Here is a 20441-nt window from a genome sequence, read left to right as displayed (position 1 = left end):
TAAAAAAGTACATGTAGAGGGCTGAGAGATCTTTTCCCCTTTTTATAAATGTAAGTGTGTGTGCAGTGTTGCAGGGTGGTGGGATCTGTGTGGTGGTGCTGAGCTCAGTTACTGTAGGGTCTGATAGGCTTGACTGTTTTGTCCCGGGCCTCAGGTAACGCATTGCAATGAGACACTATCACCTAAACACTTTCAAGCATTTATTTTAAACATTCATGAATAAAATACATGGACCTCAATCATATGGAAGCAGATAACTAACCGCAATAATTACTTCTGTAAGTTGTGTTGAATTTGGTGCTTGATTATGAATTAAACAAGTTTGCTTAGTGGTAAGTTTAGACTTAGGGCCAGTTTTACTAAACGGCAAATTAGCACGAGAACGCAATTCCAAAAGAGCGCCGATGGGCATGGAAATTTCTGCGGGTGATTTACTAACAACGCACAAATTAAAGAACGCAGACGCAAGATCTCATTTACATATCGACAAACGCAATATACCAAGTGCAGCGCAAATTAGCGTAGTTGCAAATAAAGAATAAAGAAACGAAGAAGCCACAGTATGTTGAAAAGAACCAGAGGCCAAATCTAGCCTGAAAATAAGCTTTTTAAAGCTATTTGAGCATTAGAAACAACATTCATGGGACAGTTCATTCCAGATTTTGTTGCTGATTTGAAATATGTAATTTAATTGCGAGTTCAGCGAGCAGTTTTTGAGATTTCAGGATTCCCCCATTCATTTAGATAGGACTTGGACTTGTTTGAGCTGCCTGGAGGATCTGCAAATATGGCCGCCGAGTGAACAGACTTTCCTTGAAAGGGACTTTGCTCACACCTATGGGGCAATGTAAGCCAGCCACAGCAGAAGCCAGGGCGATAGCATCTACTATCCAACGAGTCTCTGCTTCTGCTGCTTTTGAGCAGGCTCCAAAGCATACAAAGAGCTGCTCTGACTGTCTGAACAGATCAGAGTACTCAACGTACACCCTGAGTGTCCTAACGGGGTCACAGTTGGGACCCTGTTCACTATCCGTCAAGGGGACTGCTAACGGTAATGACCTGGGCTCTGAACGGAGTTGAGAGCTCCTTAGGTACATAACCGCATCTCAGTTTGAGAACGACTTTACAGTCGTTGGGCCCAAACTCCAGACGTGCTAACAGAGAGTGCTTGCAAGTCACCAACCCGTTTGACCGATGCTAAGGCCAACAAGAGGGCGGTCTTGACTCTTGAGTGACATGGGCTGTAGGTCAGCCGTTTGAAGCGGTTAGGTTAGGAACCAGAGTGTTTACCTGTTCAGCGTGATGTGATGTTTAATGTCCTCAACAACATCTGTAGTCCCATTTCATTTTTACTTTACCGAAGGAAAACCAGTCTCCTCTCAGCTTATATCGAAATCCTCCAACATTCTTCTTTACAAATCCTCATTTTGTGCCTCTAATTCATGGCCGGCATTTTGTTTTGCTGTCTCTCCTCCGTGCTTCCGTGTTCATCACTAATCACCGCCGTGTGCGCGACGCCTACATCCTATGTCATCCGCCCGGAGCGGCTTGCACATATGACAGTCAGTGGAAGTGAGAAAAAAAGTACTGTGTTGTTTATTTACATTTTTCTGGTTATCAAACGAAGGCAAGAACAATAAAAATGAAACAAATAAATTTTTTTTGCCAATAAATGGGATTTTCTAGTCAAATTGATGTAAGAAATATTGTGTGATTATTCCTTAAAAAATAAGGTTTTATTATTTTTTCAACAGTAGTAGTAGCCCAGCTGTATTACTTACATTCTACTGAATGATAGTAATATATTAATAATTAATAATAGTAATATATTTCTGCCACAATGTCTTCAAGTTAAACCAAACTTTTATTTTGACGGGTTGCCGTGCATACACATGACATGTGTATGCACGCATAAAATGCTCATTGATATAAATGCTCATTGATAGACTCTCAGTGCAGTTCTGGGGATGTTGTTCATGTAATTATGATATAATTTAGTGAGAAGGCAGACACTGAAATCACCGCGAGCGTCACGCACGCTTCAGTATGTGTGTAGTAAACAGCATCTGAGCCACACAAATATGCATACAGATGCATATTTTTTTATTTTTTTTTCAGGGTGTAAGACGTCTAGCCAATGGAAAACAGTGGTGAAGAAATGACACACTTCAAATATTTATTTCTGTAAGTGTACCAGATACCTAGTAAATTATAAATAATAAATGGACCACTTCTCTTTTTTCTCTTCCACTTTCCATACTACTGCCTACAGTATTCATCTTTTTTCTTCCTCTTTGTGTTTTTGTGTGGCTTTACCCTGTGAAGAGGATCTAAGTATTTTGTGCTTTGCTAATGTACAGTGACAGAGCTGGAGCTTTGTATGAGAGACTTCTTCATTTGTCATCGGCTGCTGGAAAGATGACATTGTTCTGGGATAATGCGCATTGTGTCCTTGTTTAGCATAATCTACTTCATAAAAAACATTCCTGCTGGCCTCCATCGCTCACTTCTCTTCTGATTCACAGTGGAATATTCCAGTGGTGCAGGCTGGTCCTCTCTGAGATAATGGTGCATTCTGGCCTTAGATCTAGTGTTTGCTGCTTTGACCTGCTTGACCTGCATATGCTACTCAGATCCAGAGCAACTAAATAGCACCAAAGTGTCAAATATTTGCTTTTTTATCTATTTTATTTAACATTTTTTAATAAAAAATGTTTGTTCATTATATTGACCGTTTTTTTTATTGGAATCAAAATTTGTACAGATGTGTGGTTAATCTAAAGTCTTGATGTTTCACATTTTAAATGGAGATAGTTGTTTACATTTTAATAGTTGAAATAAAAGTTTTGCACTGTTGATGATGAATAAACAAGCAAAACTGACATCACTGTGCTTTGAGTGAAAGAGATATACTTTGATATTATTTTGCTGGTTATTTAAAAAAAATCCAAAATTGTGAATAGCATTATGATTTTATTGACTTTTTTATTTGTTCATATAGTTCCCTGAACACCATACCTGTAGGCCCGTTTTTGTGCACTTCTCACGGCTCACGAGAACGAGACATTGATTCATTCGGTTCTTTCAAGCTATTTATTTCAGTGAAACAGTTTAAATCAAAAATCGAAACTCATTGACCAAGTGATGTTTAATTTTGTGACGCTCAGTGTCATTGTTTCTCCAATGGTGCATTTTGATTGTGCCACTGTCTATTTTGTGCTGACAACGTGGATAAATGTGGCATGACGGATCATTCAGTTCAGGCAGCACATGAACTGATCATCTTTTTGATCCTAGTTACAGCACAAAATAAACATGAATGAACATCAGAAGGCATATTAAAAGAAACAGAAACTTACTGAAATGAATCATGTCTCATGTAAACTCTCAATCAATGTCAAGACAAAGACATCAATATAACAGCATGTAAACAATGTTGCATTTCATAATGTCCATAAACTCATTAGTCAGCTAAAAAAGCAGTATTTTAAATAATTTTGTACTATATTAAATATTTTATGTATTTTTACTTAACGTGTCTTCATTATTTAATGTAGCCTATGTTTGAATAAAAACAAGTGATAGTTAATTTGCAAAAACAGATAACTCAGTTATTCAAAAGTCCAATTAATATCAATCAAACTGCATTTGGGTTGTTTTGATTAAATAATAATAGCTAAAAAAATACAGCTAACTAACACAATAAAACAAAAAAAAAACAAGCAAACATGAAAACACAATAAAAAAAAAAACATGATTTATGAAAATGAATAAAAACAGAGTTATCTGTTTTTGCAAATAAACTCTTCAAGTTTTTATTCATTTGTTTGCCAAGTGTATGTCATGTTTTGACTATAAAGAATAGTTTAAACCCACAATTAACTGGCCGGTTTCTACAGCTTTTACTCAGGAGCAAGAATCTGCCTTTAAACTTGAAAGAAATAAAGATTGTGACATTTATCATGATAATTATCGATGTTGACTGAACAATTTTATTGTGATCATTCCCAACCTTAGAACAATTTTGTTTTTGTGGTCACAATATATATTTTGTCTTCTGCATGTCATGTGTTGGACCTTGTGTATTTGAGAGCAAATAGATATCAATATTGATGCATTGTTTGTAAATCATAAATATAACTTTTTCACCTTCACTCTCAATCTTGAAGTGTAAGGTCTGACCGATACCGATTATTACAGATCAAGTAGACAAATAACCGATATTTTGAACCAGTATATATTTCTATATGTAAAAATGATAATTAATGTCAAAATTAAGAATAACAAAGGCTCTGACAAAAACGTTCTTTAAATGCTTTTAAATTATTTTATTGGGAAATCGGTTTCGAAAATGACTGATACAATAAGCATAAAAATGCTTAATATCTTTGCGGATAATCGGCCAGGCCGATAACATTCAACCCCTATAGAGGTGTTAGAGCTGAGAAGGTGAGTTAGGGTAAAAATAAACACTGAGACCTGCTTCATTAACTGCAGACAACCTTACTGGACCGTCTCCAGAGAGTCTGCTGCTGCTATTATATCAGCTGTGTTTCACACGTTCACGCTGACTGTGTGTGTTTGTGCGTCGCTGATGGAGAATTTTTTTCCTCACTTGTGTAATCTGTGACAAGACCTAAAAGCAGAGAGAAAAACAGATCAATAAACGAGTTTGTGCTTTCAATTCGGTATATCAGTCAACTCATTGAGATGTTAGTTGAGCTCAGTGCAGGTTTCATTTATCAGAGTGTGAAGCTGTTGTGGAGGGAAAATGGCGAATACGTTGCTGATGGAAACATTAGCACATCACGTGGCGATTCGAGCTTCTGATGCGTGTTTCCCTGCGTCTCCCCCGGGCTCCCACTGCTTGTTTAATGTGCTGGAGGAAGGGTGGAAGCCCTTCAATTATAGATGTGTGTGTTCATGCAGTGTTTGTGTTTTCTCCAGAGTGCTTGCTAAGCATGTTTGTGTTGGGAAGGCCAGTACAGATGTATCCTGTTATCTCACTTGTAACTGTGCCCACTCTTGAAACAGCTTTTCTTAAACTGTCTCACACATCTGTAGCGCCGGACCATCAGGATGAGTGTGTGTGTGTGTTCCTTTGGGTCTAATTAAGCTGGTCAGAGTCTCTTCATACTGCATGACTAATCAATACTGCTGCAGGAAGACACATGCAGAGACTGTAACACATACAGTAGGACACACATTCACATTCATGGTTACACTGTACTCACAGGGTGTCCAAAACAACATACATTTGAACAGTGCATTTCATGTATAGCACACACAAGCTTAGGGTTGCCAGTTCCAATTACAACAACTGAAACACTTCTTCCAGGAGCACTTGACTAACTATCCTTGTAACAAGAAGTATGCTTCATTGTATGTACACTTGTTGGGTACTTCAAATTCTAAATACATATTTAAGTAAAAAAAAAACTGTACTTACAGATAATATCAATGAAATAAAAGGCCACCTAAGTGTACTTAAAGACAGCACACTTTCAGGACCGTTTCTTAAAATATTTATGTAAACTTTTAAGTAATAATGTCAAATTAAAAGTTTTACTTGAAATTAAATGTTAAATTGATGTATTTTAATAACTTTTGTTGTGCTTTAAGGTACACTTATTTTGATGTGTTGACTAACACACTAAAGCACATGTAAAGTACTTGATTATAATTTTAATTATAGTGTGTTATTCAGAATGAAATTTAAAGTTAATTTACTTTAATTGCACTAAATTGCAACTTCATCATTACAAATGTGTAATTAATTACATTTAAATACATGACATACAAATCTCAGTAGAAATTATATTTTAGTTTACCGTAAATGTTTGTCAGTAGATCTGGCAGCACACTTTAACCAAAAGTGTGCCAACAAATCTCAAACAACTGCATTTAATATACATTTTAAGTGTAATACCTTTTCATTTCATTTTAACATTCAATTAAGTGTCCAAAATCATTACATTCAGTATGTTCTTAAAGTATGTTATTTCTGTAATGGGAATAATTAGTGTTCAGAGAAAATGCTTTGCACTTATATTCTGTCATTGGAATTTGGTCTGTTAAGAACACTCATATTTTTATTTATAAGTCACTTTGAACTACAGTATCTGATAAAATATTATTTCTGGCACATATTATTGCTTTTTAGAGATGACGCTATACTTTTATATTATGTTGCATCTTAATACTGAGTTTTACAGTTTGTCAATGAATTAAAAAAAACGTATAAATCTGTCTGGAACTCATGAATTAGTTGTTTATTATGCCACAATTTGTGTTTCATGGGATTTAAATGAGTGTAAACTGTTTTTTCAAGTGGATGTGTCAGTTAAAGATACAATTTGAAACAAAGTTTTGTTGTAATAAATTTAGATTTTTTAAAAAAGGGGAAAAAAAGAAAGAACATTCTACTAAACTATCATTTTTTGTTTTGTTTAGTATGTAGATTGGGCCCTGTTAAATCTATTTCATTTTAAATACATTTTACGATTGCATATTATAATTGTAGCTAAATAGAAATGTTAATTTTGACGGCAAATTTTGATTTAGTTTTAGTCATAGTCTTTTGACTAAAATACCATTTAGTTTTAGTCATATTTTAGTCATTTGAATTATTTTTCGTTTTAGTCTAGTTTTAGTCGACTAAATATCATCAGATCTTAGTCGACTAAATCTACAGTAAATTTAATCTGCTAAAATCTAATGGGTTTAGTTACAGTGCATTTATTAAGCATTTCTCAAAAATTTCCAAACTCATTATATAGGTTTGAAATTAAGGTTTTATCATGATAGACATCGATTTAACTAACATCAATGCCACAGACAATAGCAACTTAATTAGACTACTATCCTTTTAAAACCGAATGCTCAGCTGCAATGGATGCAATGTACTGATACACATTCTCTCTACTGTTTACGTGCACTTAAGATGTAATTGACTGTGTTTATGTGAATGCTCGTCAAAACGGACAATTCAACATCATTTTATGTGTAATTCTCTGTTCATGTGATGCGAGAGAGTACTCGCGTGCTGTGAAATGCCTTTCTGTGTGTGTGTGTGCTTCAGTGTCTGCAGTCAGAAAACCAGACCGAATCGAGTTCTCTCTTGCGTCGTCAGATTTAACCATATGTCTGCTCTTCTCTTACTCTCACATATTGACATTTTTTAATGTTTTATGAGACGTGCAGCAAGTGTTTTATAGCTTATGTCCTGCCGGTTCATATGCATGCATCTAACCTAACTATGCACTACAGGTCTCTAGGTCTTCAACCTAGAATTAAACGAGACGGCCTTCGTAGGACGGGAGGAAAAGGAAACAGGATGTATCACGTTGATTTGCCAACACATTTAGAGCATCCTTGCACTCTCACACTACTTAAATGAAGAAAAATTATTTCTAAATTTGGAAAAATAATGCTTTTACTTGTTTTATTTTGCTCAATGTTTGAGGAGCTGCAGCATTACAGACATCTGTTAGAGAAAAAAAGGAGGAGGATATTAAGAACAAAGTTTATCCGTTTTTACTGGAGGCATTTTAAGTTAAGTTGAAAATCTGCCAGCGCTGGCATTTTTCAAATTAACGACGGTTGTTTACGGCGACGCAAAGAACTGTAGGTTATCTGTAGCAGCGAAGGATACACCTGATGCATCCGCCGAATTCCTGTGAAAGAAGGACACATTCGAAGGTCACATTCGGAGTGTCCTACTTGCTTTTCTGAAACAGCCTCGATAACGTATGCACCCTTCGAATGAGACCTCCGGAGGACGCATCCTTCTAAATGAGGCACAGCTAAAGTTACATTAAATGTTTTCAATATTTACCTCATATTTCGTAATCATTCCATCAGTGATTGCAACATTAAGTCTTTAGTGAACTGAAACAGTGACCACAGAGCCAGTATGCAAACTGAACCGTGAGAAATTTGAAATCTTTACACTGCTAATGAACTCTATGACCTCTGTATCATCATGTTTCTAATTCTCACAATTTGTGTTTCAGGTGAAGGTGCTCAATAGTTTGGCTGCACAAGGATTCACTGGTCATGCTTTGCTTTGGAGGGACAACTAGAGACGCTAAATAAGAAAGGACGAGAGAGTCGAGAGAAGAAGTTAGACAGCAGCCGTTATCATGTCTCGCCATCAAAGCCGAGCCACCAGCCTGGAGGAGAAGGGAGCCACGCCCATCCACAAGAGCTCCACCCCCTCACACAAGATCTCCACCCCCACTCACAAGAGTGCATCCTCTTCTTCTTCATCTCAGAGAGACAGTCGACAGGTAAGACCCGACAGAGTTTGTGCTACATTGACTGTGAACATTTTCAGAGTCGTTCAAGAAATAATTTTCAGGTTATTTTCGTCCATGTGGATTAACAAAAAAAAAAAAACAAAGAGTTATAAGCTATGAAATCAAACCAACCAGCTCCAAGATGAATCAAGACATAAGCACTTTCAAGTGAGAGTTATCTATTCATCTAGGCAATGAAAATAGTTTGGTTCACATTGTTTTATACTATAGTGATTAATAATAAAATTCACAGAAAAAAAATCAGTATATATACAATATTTTGTGTGTGTGTGTGTGTGTGTGTGTGTGTGTGTGTGTGTATATATATATATATATATATATATATACACACACACACACAGTCATGGCCAAAAATATCGGCACCCTTGCAGTTCTGTCAGAAAATGCAGCCCTTCTCTCAGAAAATTGTTGCAGTTGCAAATGTTTTGGTAATCACATGCTTATTTTTTTGTTTGCATTGGAACAACACAAAAAAACTGAGAAGAAAAGTCAAATCTGATACAATTCCACACAGAACCCAAAAAATGCACTGGAAAAAATTATTGGCACCCTTAACTTTATATTTGGTAGCACCCCCTTAAAAAAAAAAACTGAAATCAATCGGAAGACATGACGTCTGGTGGAAACTCAGCTTTCTGACACTGGCCACTACGTTACGCCCCAAAATTATTTGGTAATCATCAGATTTCATGATATCGTTCACACAGTCAATCCAGTGCCAGAAGCACATCTTTGAACCTCCACCATGTTTGACTGTAGGAACAGTGTTCTTTTCTTTGAAGGCCTCATTTCTTTTTCTGTAAACAGTGCTATGATGTCCTTTAGCAAAAAGCTCTACTTTTGTCTCATCTGTCCACAGTACGTTCTCCCAGAAGGATTGTGGTTTTGTCACATACGTTTTGTCAAACTCCAGTCTTTTTTATGCCTTTGTGTCAGCAGTGGTGTCCTCCTGGGTCTTCTTCTTCTTCTTTATTTTATTTATTAAGCACTTTTACACAATTTGTCATTGAACAAAGTGCTGTACAAACACAAGCAATCATAACAACATACATCATTAACACCACATAAGATAACAATAAAATAAAATAAACCCCTCAGTTTGATAAACCTACAAAAGCAACTACTATACCCCATTAAATGCTAGAGCTAAGAGGTATTCTTTAAGCTTATATTTAAAAACAGTGAATGTGCGTTCCAATCTAATAGAAAGGGGTAGATCATTCCAGAGTTTTGGAGCTATCGCTACAAAAGCTCGATCTCCACTTCTCCGCTTTGTTCTTGGAGTCGTTAAAACCAGCTGGTCAGCTGACCTCAAGGACCGTTTTGGTTCGTATTTCTTAATAAGATTTACCAGATACAATGGCGCCATACCATGCAATGATTTATGAACAAAAATTAAAATTTTTAAATTTATTCTGTAGTCAATTGGTAGCTAATTTAAAGAGCTCAATACTGGGGTAATGTGGTCTCTCTTACGAGTACCCGTCAAAAGTCTCGCAGCGGAGTTTTGAACTAATTGTAAGCGATTAATCAGTGTTTTATTTATGACAATATATAACGCATTGCAATAATCCAGTCTTGTAAATATAAATGCATGAATGAGCTTATCGAGATCACGAGTGGACAGAAATGATTTCACTTTCGCTATTAATTTCAAATGATAGAAACAAGACTTAACGACAGAATAAATCTGTCTCTCAAACCTAAGATCACTGTCGAAAAGAACACCTAGATTTCGGACTAATGGCTTACAAAAAAAGCATTTTTAGTGCACAAGATATTGGTTTTGGTACAAAAAGTTATGCTAAAATAAAATATTAATCTCTCACATAAAAATATTTTATTTGATTTTAAACGACAAAAGAATTTTGATTAAGATATACATCATTAAATTCAAAAAGTCTGGCTGTGCTTAATGGGTACTTTTCTGTACCCTTTAAGCACAGCCCTTTTCCCATTAAGCTCACATCATGTTTTATTAAAAATTCTTATTTATTTTAAAAAACCTTTTTTAAAGAATAATTGAAAAATGTTTTATTTGAAGGTACAAAGTCAATAAAAAAGCACTAAACACTAAAATCAAGCAACAGGGCATTCAATTTGATCAGTTATATATTCATAGTCATTTAAGGACACTGCAACATCAAGACTAGTCCACGTTCAGCTAAATAACACATATTCAAAAATTAAATAAAACACAACAATAAAACAATGCGCACATTTCTGTGTGAGTTTGTTGTGATCGGAAGGAATTGAAAGTCTGCTAGTGTGTGATCCTCAGTCGTTTAGTGTATGATGGCCAGTTTTCCTTTGTGACTATTTACAAAGTGGTTAAGTATATGATGCCTGGTGTTTTAAAAATCTGCTCACATTTGAATAGTTGTGTAGTGTATTCCAGCCTTTAGTTGCTTTTTTCCTGGACATATACGACAGGTTTCTGATGGACGACATGCCTCTTTCATCTTTGGGCATAAACTACAGTTAAGTCTCGATTTTGTCATCTTAAAGCTGTTAAAATAAGTTATTACACATTTTAGAAAAATTTACTTTAAATGTTAACTGATGGTTTGTCAGACTTTGTTTCCCTGTGTCTTCCACGTGCTCCCTGTGTTTCCTTATGCCTTTATTTGGTTTTGTTCCTTTTTCTGTCCCCGTTTTCGTTGATTAGTTTATTAGTCCCCAGCCCTGTGTTATTAATTATCTAGTCAAGTCTCCCCTTCATAACCCCTGTGCTTCCCTGCCTCTATGTCCGGTCTTATCGTCATTCCATGTTCCAACTCGCCCCCAAGTGTCCGCGCTTTCAGAACGGCCCCAAGTATCTGCGCTTCCAGGGCACCCCCAAGTGTCCATGCTGCCCGAGCACCCCCAAGAGTTCCCACTTCCCGAGCGCCCCCAAGTGTCTGCGCTTCAAGAGCACCCCCAACTACCAGATCGAGCCCCTACTTCCCCCAAGGATTTTTTTTTGGGGGGGGGCTCCTGCCGAAGAGGCTGAGGTGGGGGCTGGGGCCGGCGTCTCAGAGGCGGACCCACCATGGCCACCCAAGCTCCCTGCTCCGCCATGGCAGCCCAAGCTCCTGGATCTGCCATGGCCTCCCGAGTCCCCTGTCCCGCCATGGCTCCCGGAACGGGCGCCGCTCTGGAGGCCGGTAGCCCTGACCCCTGGAGGCCTCCAGAGCGCCCACCCCCCCTCCCCGTTGGATGGGATATGGCGCGAGGACGCGCCTTCTGGAGGGGGGCGTGATGTCAGACCTTGTTTCCCTATGTCTTGTGTTTCTGCGTGCTCCCTGTGTTTCCTTATGCCCTTATTTGGCTTTGTTCCTGTTCTTGACCCCGTTTTGGTTGATTAGTTTATTAGTCCCCAGCCCTGTGTTATTAATTATCTAGTTAAGTCTCCCCTTCATAAGCCCTGTGTTTCCCTGCCTCTGTGTCCGGTCTTATCGTCATTCCATGTTCCTCTGTGTCTCCAGTGATCCATGAGTTTGGTAAATAAAGATCTGATGTAATTCAAGCAGTTCCTAGCCTCTGCTTTTCCCTTCTCCAGAGTGTGTCGTGACATAGTTATTATTTTAAGTCTGTTTATGACGTATTTAAATAGATGGTTAATGTGGAAGAGCTTAAAGAGAGCACACTGAGCTTAATTGGAGCAGTAACAATTTTTAATACATTTCATGCAATATTTATTTAAATGACAAGATTTTGCTGAATAAATAATCTAGTTCATGTATTAAGTTCATACATATTTTAATATGAACAACTATTATTAACAATATCTATGAAATTATACTTTTTCTTACTGATGTCACACTGAAGCTGTGTGATTTTCATAGTAGTGCACCCTTTAAGCTCATCTTAAAATAATATGAAATCTTTAAAAATCACAGCAGTGTAAAACCACAGACCAGCAATAAACTGTCAATTTATAATATTATGGATGTAAAAGTACAAGCCAGTATTGCCTGTGAAGTAATATATTAGCATAGCACACAAGCTAGTCAGCTAACTGTGTTCTGTAGCATCTGCACTGTGTTGCTAAAACTATCTTTTGGATCTAATGTAATTATTTCCCACATACAAGTTCCAGGTTATAATATGCAAAAGTCTAAACATTAATCTCTTAATTTTACAGTAAGTAGTGTACAAACGCACATTTATGGGGCTCCTCTTTCTAGACAGCTTTCAAAATGGCCGCCAGACAGTGTGCACACATGGAGACCCGTATCTCAGCGTGCAATGATCTGATTGACTTGAAATTATATAGTAACAAACATATCAATTGGTTAAAACATCAAGTAGGATAATAAATTATTTTTTTTCTTTTTATAATCTGAGCTCAAAAATGAAAGTGTGCTTAATGGGTATGTTTACCCTAAATTATATTAATATAAATATAGACATGTAAATATTTTCAAAATATATACTGTATTTACGTGTATTTATGTATACATAATAAATATACACAGAACACAAACATATATTATGCAAAAAAAAAACTTATTTTGGATGTGATTAATCACGATTAATTGTTTGACAGCACTAATATATATATATATATATATATATATATATATATATATGTATGATGTGTGTGTGTGTGTGTGTGTGTGTGTGTCTGACTATAAGACCACATTGTTGTTTTTTCTGCTTATATTTTGGTTGACAACTATTAGCATGTTGTGTGCTTACAATTGTACTTTTAAAATGTATTAATATTTATTTATATTTAATTATATATTTATATATAATAATATTTTAAATACAGTATTATATAGAGACCTGATTACTGCTTTGACAGTGTTTCTTGGGTTGGTGCTCTTTTCATTTCCTTGCTAACAAATTCTTTGATTGAGGATATTTCTAGCTGTGATTTTTAATGTCTTATTATTTAATTGGACTTTACAAGATTTTGGATAAAAATGCAAAACAAGTTTTAAATGCAAAGTAATGAGTGTGTTTGGCTCAAAAAACAAAAAAAAACTTTCTTTGTGACGGACAGAATATCAAATGGAATGTTTACTGTTGCATAATGTGTTATATTTCACATACCATTTAAAAATGTGTAATATTTGTATTTGGTGTGCAGTATGCTGTAAGCAGTAGGTTAGTACACCATTCAGTTTCAGGACCATGTGATGGTGCAGAGACAGAGAGATGGTCACATTCCTCTCAACTGACCTGGTTGATCAAAGCAAGGCATAATAATAAAGTCTGATCCACAGCCAATTACAGCTAAGACCTGTTCACTTAGGCAGGAAGGGACTGCTGGACATGTGCAACAACCACCCACAGTTGTTACAGGACGGCTAAATCAATAAAATTACTGCAATAGATTGATGTTCAATAAAGTGGGAGCTTATTCAAATGACACCGCACTCTCCATAAACTGTACAAGCGATACTGAAGAAATTACATATTTTTGTATAGATTTTGTGGTTTCCGTATAGACATATAGGTTGTATAGACTTTGTGGTATGTATACACTTCAATGAAGTGAAGTGTATACATACATTTTATATACATCTTGTATACATACACATTGTTTTAATTAAAAGTTTTATTCCTAAAGAAATGAAGAGTACTTGCATACTGATATGTTTATGATGATGATGGTGATGATGTCTTGTTAGTAGCCTAATAAGAGCTAGCCAACATCTTGAAATTACATAACTAGCTGAACAATACACAATTTATTCTATCTTACTCCCCTTATACCCAGTGTTTTCACTAACAGAATAAAGTATTTAATAATTTGTTTTGCATTAAATAAAAAGAGTTGTGGCTACAAAACATAACACAGCTAATGTGAGAGTGGTTCACCCACATTGACCGATCAGTACAGATGAATACTGATTAATACACTTCAGCAAGAGGGCAAATTAACCTCACCTCTCTGCCAGCTGTTACCATGGTGACAGTGGGAGCAGAATGTTAGTTGTCATTAATGTAAACTAATTAGCGATGCTTGCTAAGGCAGCTGTCGACATTCTGATTCATACTTCAAGTTCTCAAGTAACGTTGAGGCATATTTTTCTAAGTGTACTTTATGTTAATAAAAATCTGTGTATAAATCAATGTACTAACATGTAAATTGTCACATGTCTGTGAGTTTCTGTTTTTGCCTGTCTTGTTAAGTTCATTGTCACCACCTGTTGTTTCATTAATTATCCCATTAGCCCCTGGGTTTATAAATCCTGAGTTTTCCCCATTTCAGTGGCCAGTTATTGTCTATGTTACATGTTTTTGAGTAGACTGTTATTAAAGACTGTTATTTTGGATTATCTTTGCCTGATCTCGTCTTCCTCCTTGGAGCTCCGTAACAGAATAACTGGCCTAAACAGTTTGAGCGGCATTTTTCCCTTTTTGTTTTGTTTAAACTTTTCCGTGGACCTTCCCCCCAGAAAACTTCTCTGCCTGGAGCAGGGAGATCGCCCGCTGGAAGCTCACACCCCGGACTTCATTCAGCTTGCGTGCCTCACTCACTATCCGGACCGCTCGCTCTGTGTTTTTTATTACATCAGCCTGAGCGAGCGTTCCAGGCACGTGTTCAAAGGCACGCGTTCCAGCGGGCGGTCCTAAAGAGGATTTTGCCGTCTCTGTGGGGTGGGTGCTGGTACACAACGACTCGATGTTCACCGTTGGCCCTGTGGATGATGATTTCGCCACCAGCCCCACTCCACACCTGCCAGAGACCAGCCCACCACCAGCGAAAGATGTGACGGAGGTGTCGCACGAGCCCACCGCAGACCGAGGAGTTCGGCGCGCCGGGATGGAGGAACTTGGACCGAGGACAAGGTCGGAAGTTGCCATCGCCCCGAAGCCTACTACTCCGCAATTGTCTGACCAGGTGTGTGAGCCGGCTACACCGCTGAGCACTGAGGGAGTTTTATTGGAGTTCGGGGATATGGAGGATTGCCCCGCCCACACTCCTACCTCTATGAGTGAGTACGAACTGGCCTCTGGTGGATATTATGAGGAACTAAAGGACATTTTTTTCGGAGGACCTGATTTACTTTTTTGGAGAGGTGAACCCTAAGCTCCCTGTTCTTCCCAATACTCCTGTGTCTCCACTGGTCCCGTCCAGCCCTGAATCTCCTGTGTCTCAGCTGGTCCCGTCCAGCCCTGAATCTCTTGTGTTTCCTGAATCCCCGCCCAGCCTCCCTCTTCCGCCTCCTCACTCAACCAGTCCTTCAGCCCCACCATCGCTGATGTCCTTCAGCCACTCTGCACGTCCCACTGGTCAACTGGATATGCCGAGTGTCTTCGGACCATCAGCTCAATCCTACACAGAGGATCCCCTGTCTCCACCTCAGACCTCTGCGCCCCCTGCTCCACCTCGGTCCGTCGACACTTCGGCTCCACCTTTGCTCCTCCCTCCCTTGGCTCCACCGGAAACCATCGGGCTCCCTCGTCCATCTGGCTCTGCCTTGGTCAGTTGTCGACCTGCCTGCACCTACTACTTCGGCCTGCTCCTCCTTCCCTCCGACTCCGCCTTTGTCCTCTGTCCCACCGGCTCAGCCTCTGACCTCTGAATTTCTGGTTCCTCCTCGGACGCTCGTCGCCGCGGCTCCTCCTCGGTCTCCAGGACCATCGGCTGAGCATGGACTCATCAGCTCTTTGCCTCAATTTGGGTCTCCATCTGCGAGGGCTGCATCTCTGTCGGTCGTCCCCAGGGTGTTCACGACTGTCAAGACGTCATTCCCACCTTGGCTCCTCCCGCCTTCGACTCCACCCTGGGGCCTCGTCCTGGTTGGTCTCTGGCTCAACACATGGCTCCTCCTGCTCCTGGCTTCCCCTTGGCTCCTTCCACCTTCCACTCCCCCATGGACTTTTATTTTGTTCTGTGTTTGGTCTGCCCTCTCTCCTGCTCCACTCCCTCCTCCAGAGCCCCCACCCTCCCTCCTTAGTTTGAACTCTTTACGGCGTGAGGACACGCCTTCCCGGGAGGGGGCGATATGTCACATGTCTGTGAGTTTCTGTTTTTGCCTGTGTCTTAAGTTAATCGTCACCACCTGTTGTTTCATTAATTATCCCATTAGCCCCTGGGTTTATAAGTCCTGAGATTTCCCCATTTCAGTGGCCAGTTATTGTCTGTTACACATTTTTGAGTAGACTGTTATTAAAGACTTATTTTGGATTATCTTTGCCTGATCTCATCTTCCTCCTTGGAGCTCCGTAACATAAATTTACTTTTTCAATACTTCTTGAGACTAAATTGGCCCACTTTTTAGGTGTAATGGTAGTAAATTACAGTTTTCAGCTATATTTCTTTTGTATTGCAACTATACTGTGAACTACACTACAAGTGAACTTACAGGTAGACTATCTACTTCAATAGTATTTCTATGTTGCAAATTTTAATTTGGTCACAATTAATATAAACGGCAGCATATGTACAGTTAAATCGGATGGTAATGTAGCAATAATTTTACAGCATAGTAGCATGCAAGCAGAGACATAATAAACAAAGTCACTAATATTCCAATAACTGTAGAGTTTGTGCAAATCTTTTTCAGAATAAAAGGATAAACCAGAATATGCAACTTATTCTGCAGGTGTTGTGCATGTAAACATTATTAAATGGGCAAGCAGCACTCATGTTATCATCTAAAAGTGTGTAAATCTATTTATAGGAATAGTCCTCTCCCATCTCATGATTTGTGTGTTTCGCTCTGTAGAGCCTCACTGGTCTGATGTCTGTTTAATGATGTTTCTAATGAGTTTGGCATTTTGATCAGTTGGTGAAATTAGCCGTAAACGATTTCAAACTAAAATATTTTTTTTTTCTTTTTTTTTTATACAATGTGATGTCCCCACCCCCCCACCCCCACAAACTAATGTAGCTGCTACAACACTTCGCTATGTATATTCATTAATTCATATTCATACTAACTCTCTCACTGTTTTCATCTCGATTTTCCCTTTGTAGGAGACAGATAGTTGGGAAATCATCGAGGGGCTAAGGATTGGTCAAGCTCATATCCAGAGGCCAGAGAAACATGAAGGTTTTATGCTGAAGAAGAGGAAATGGCCTCTGAAGGGCTGGCACAAGGTTGGAAATGACTACCACCAGCTGGTTTCCACTGGTCAGGGGTGCGTTTCCCAAAAGCATCGTTAGCCAAGTATGGTTGCAAGTTCCATCGTTACCAACATAGTTCAACAATTCGGTGTTTCCTGAAACCATAGTTCAAACGAACATTCGCAAACAGTGTTGCAAACTTACGTGGCTGGAACTACAGCTCTCGACCTGTGGTTAGAAGCATAGTTTCTTGTTAGTAAGACATATGGTCTTAAATAAATTATGCTCTTGGGTGCAATAAGCAAGCTAACATGCAGAACAATCTATATATTCCATTCTGTCTAAATATAAATGCATTTTAATCTATGCATTTTAGCATGTTATTAATAAGCGCCATTTTTGAAGAGTGCGCATGTGCACAAATGCTTAAGGGGACGTATGACGTAAGAGGGAAGCCATGATAAATTTGGCTAAGATTTATCTGATTTATTAAAAAAATGTATCATTAAATAAGATTTATTAATCTGGCTCAACCTGGACAGAACTTCTTGTGGTTTCAACAAACCCATCACTTCATCACAATTTCACCTTCCAGTTAAGCTCATCAACCATAACTCCTTCAAAAACAGCCAGAAACCTTTTGAATTTCTCAAACCACATTGCTAAAACTGCCCGGTCCTGCAGATTTGCTTTATACAACATTAGGAAGATAAGGCCCTTTCTTTCGGAACATGCAACACAACTCCTTGTTCAAGCTCTTGTTCTGTCCAGGCTGGACTATTGCAATGTTCTCTTGGGAGGTCTTCCAGCCAGTTCCATGAAACCTCTACAATTAATCCAAAATGCCGCTGCAAAATTAATCTTCAATTTGCACTGGCTACCAATAGCTGCTCGCATAAAATTCAAGGCATTAATGTTACAAAACCACAACTGGCTCTGCACCCCTTTACCTAAATTCATTACTTTAGATCTATGTGCCCTCTAGAAGATTGCATTCTGCAAGTGAACGACGCATTATTGTACATCCCAAAGAGGCACAAAATCACTGTCATGGACTTTTTCATTAACTGTTCCCATCTGGTGGAATTACCGGTCGTGACTAGTTAGTTCGTTTCCACAACAATGCATTGTACTATGTTGGTTAATCAGCGAGTTACATCGTTGTATGGGAAACACACCCCAAAAAACAGCTTTTCCAGGCTAGGAAACCAGCAATCTTGATGTTTATTCTGGGTGTTGATGATGATGTACTCATATTTCATACTTTATTCCTTACAATTTGTATTTACAGTAAATATTAATTAGATACTGTTTTTCTCTTGTCTTCTACACAGCGATTTTTCGTTTTAGATAACGGGATCCTGAAGTACTCCAAATCTCCTGTAGATGTGAGTTTCTTTTAAATGGCTTCCTGTCGAGTGCTTGCAGTGCTGCTCTGTGAATAATAATGAGTTGTGTAGGTTGGTCAGAGAGAGACGGTGAGCCGTGATTGGCTGTCTGCTCTCGCTGTAGCATGACTCAGATGAGCTCAGACTCAGCAGCAGAAACATCACTAAGCACTGACGCAACAAGGACAGAGTGAATGTGTGTGTGTGGAAACCTTTTACTTTGAAATAGGCTTTAAAGGGATAGTTCACCCAAAAATTAACATTCTGTCATTTACCCTCAAGTTGTTCCAAACCTTTATGAGGGTTTTTTTTTTTCGTTTTTTTTCTGTTGAGCACAAAAGACGTTATTTTGAAGAATGTTGGTAACCAAACTGATCTGGTCCCCATTGACTTCAATAGTATTTTGCTCCATGCTATGGAATCAGTGAGGACCAACTGTTTGTTTCACAACATTCTTCAAAATATCTTCTTGTGTTCTCAACAGAAGGAAAAACTCATACAGGTTTGGAACAACTTGAGCAGGACATGAGTATTAAATGAGTGTGTGTTTGTTTCAGATTCAGAAAGGAAAGCTTCATGGCAGTATAGATGTGGGTCTGTCTGTGATGTCCATCAAGAAAAGAGCTCGCCGCATAGATCTGGACACAGAAGAGCACATTTACCATCTGAAGGTCTGTGATTTGCTTGATCAGTTTGTGCATTCATTGAAATATTGTGGAGAGGAGTGTTTTTCAGCTTCAGGGACTTATGTCTTTGGGGTTTATTTTTATTCCTTTTTTAATCTTTTTTTTTTTTTTTTTTTTTGTTATGTAAAGGTCACATTAAATCTGTCTTGGAAACTGTTTTCATGTCTCCATCATCCTAACTCTGTCTCCGTCTCCTTGAAGGTGAAGTCTCCAGATGTTTTTGACATCTGGGTGTGCAAGCTGCGTCACCATCGCTTGTTCCGTCAGAACGAGATTGTTCGCTCTCCTCGTGATGCTACGTTACGGACCTTCCCTCCGTCTGCCAGCGCAGTCTCACCCCAGAACACCCCTTCTAGCACACACCCAAACAAGGTCATTCTTGTCTTCTGTTTGTGTTTGTTTTTTGTCTGTAGTAAAAGTTAACATGAAATCAAATTTGACAGTGTTTATTTTTATGCTTTTTAAAATTTATTTTCCTCTTCATATTGTGCACATTTTATTCACATTCAGTTCTAGCTTCATTCGGGCATGTAACAGCCATTTTTCTAACTCCAGTTCCCAATGGAAACATTATGGGTCACAAATGCAGTTTCATGTTGACTATAACAACAGCATAAATCAAAGTTAAGCTTCATTCGGACAGCTGTGTAAACGTGTGTGCATGTATGTACCCTTTCAGCAGGGTAAACCCAGTAGTCTGCCCTGGCAGCTGCCGCCATCCTGTAGTAATGGACAGAGTAAAGTGGCAGCCTGGTTACAGGAGTCAGAGGAGATGGACAAGTGTGCAGAAGGTAACACAATTCAGTAATTAATATTTTATTTTATAGCTCACAAAACCTGTCAAGAAGATATCAGTGCCATGTGTTACCACAAAGAAACCATATGTGTGTGTGTACCTGTTATTCATCACGTTATGGGGACCAAATGTCCCCACAAGTATAGCAATACCAGTAAATTTTGACCTTGTGGTGACATTTATTTGGTCCCCATGAGGAAACACAGTGGAGTGTATTGAAAATCTGAAATGGTAGAA

General features: G+C 38.4%; 1 protein-coding gene across 5 annotated transcripts in view; it reads left to right on the top strand.

Moving 5' to 3' along the window:
• Positions 1–20441, top strand: part of LOC306875796 (oxysterol-binding protein-related protein 6-like) — a 69876-nt gene that overhangs the window by 10969 nt on the left and 38466 nt on the right. For 4 of the 5 annotated variants that reach the window (XM_079426537.1, XM_079426535.1, XM_079426538.1 and 1 more), the window contains exons 2-7: positions 8016–8291; positions 17245–17367; positions 18669–18722; positions 19280–19393; positions 19610–19780; positions 20088–20199. In XM_079426537.1, coding sequence (XP_079282663.1) covers positions 8145–8291; positions 17245–17367; positions 18669–18722; positions 19280–19393; positions 19610–19780; positions 20088–20199 — 721 coding nt within the window. In that variant the 5' untranslated portion in view covers positions 8016–8144. The remainder of the gene's footprint in view (positions 1–8015; positions 8292–17244; positions 17368–18668; positions 18723–19279; positions 19394–19609; positions 19781–20087; positions 20200–20441) is intronic. The other variant, XM_079426539.1, reaches the window with a different exon arrangement.

Source organism: Barbus barbus, assembly GCF_936440315.1.
Source record: "Barbus barbus genome assembly, chromosome: 10".
NCBI classification, from domain to species: Eukaryota; Metazoa; Chordata; class Actinopteri; order Cypriniformes; family Cyprinidae; genus Barbus; species Barbus barbus.
This window is presented reverse-complemented; position numbering and strand designations above follow the sequence as displayed.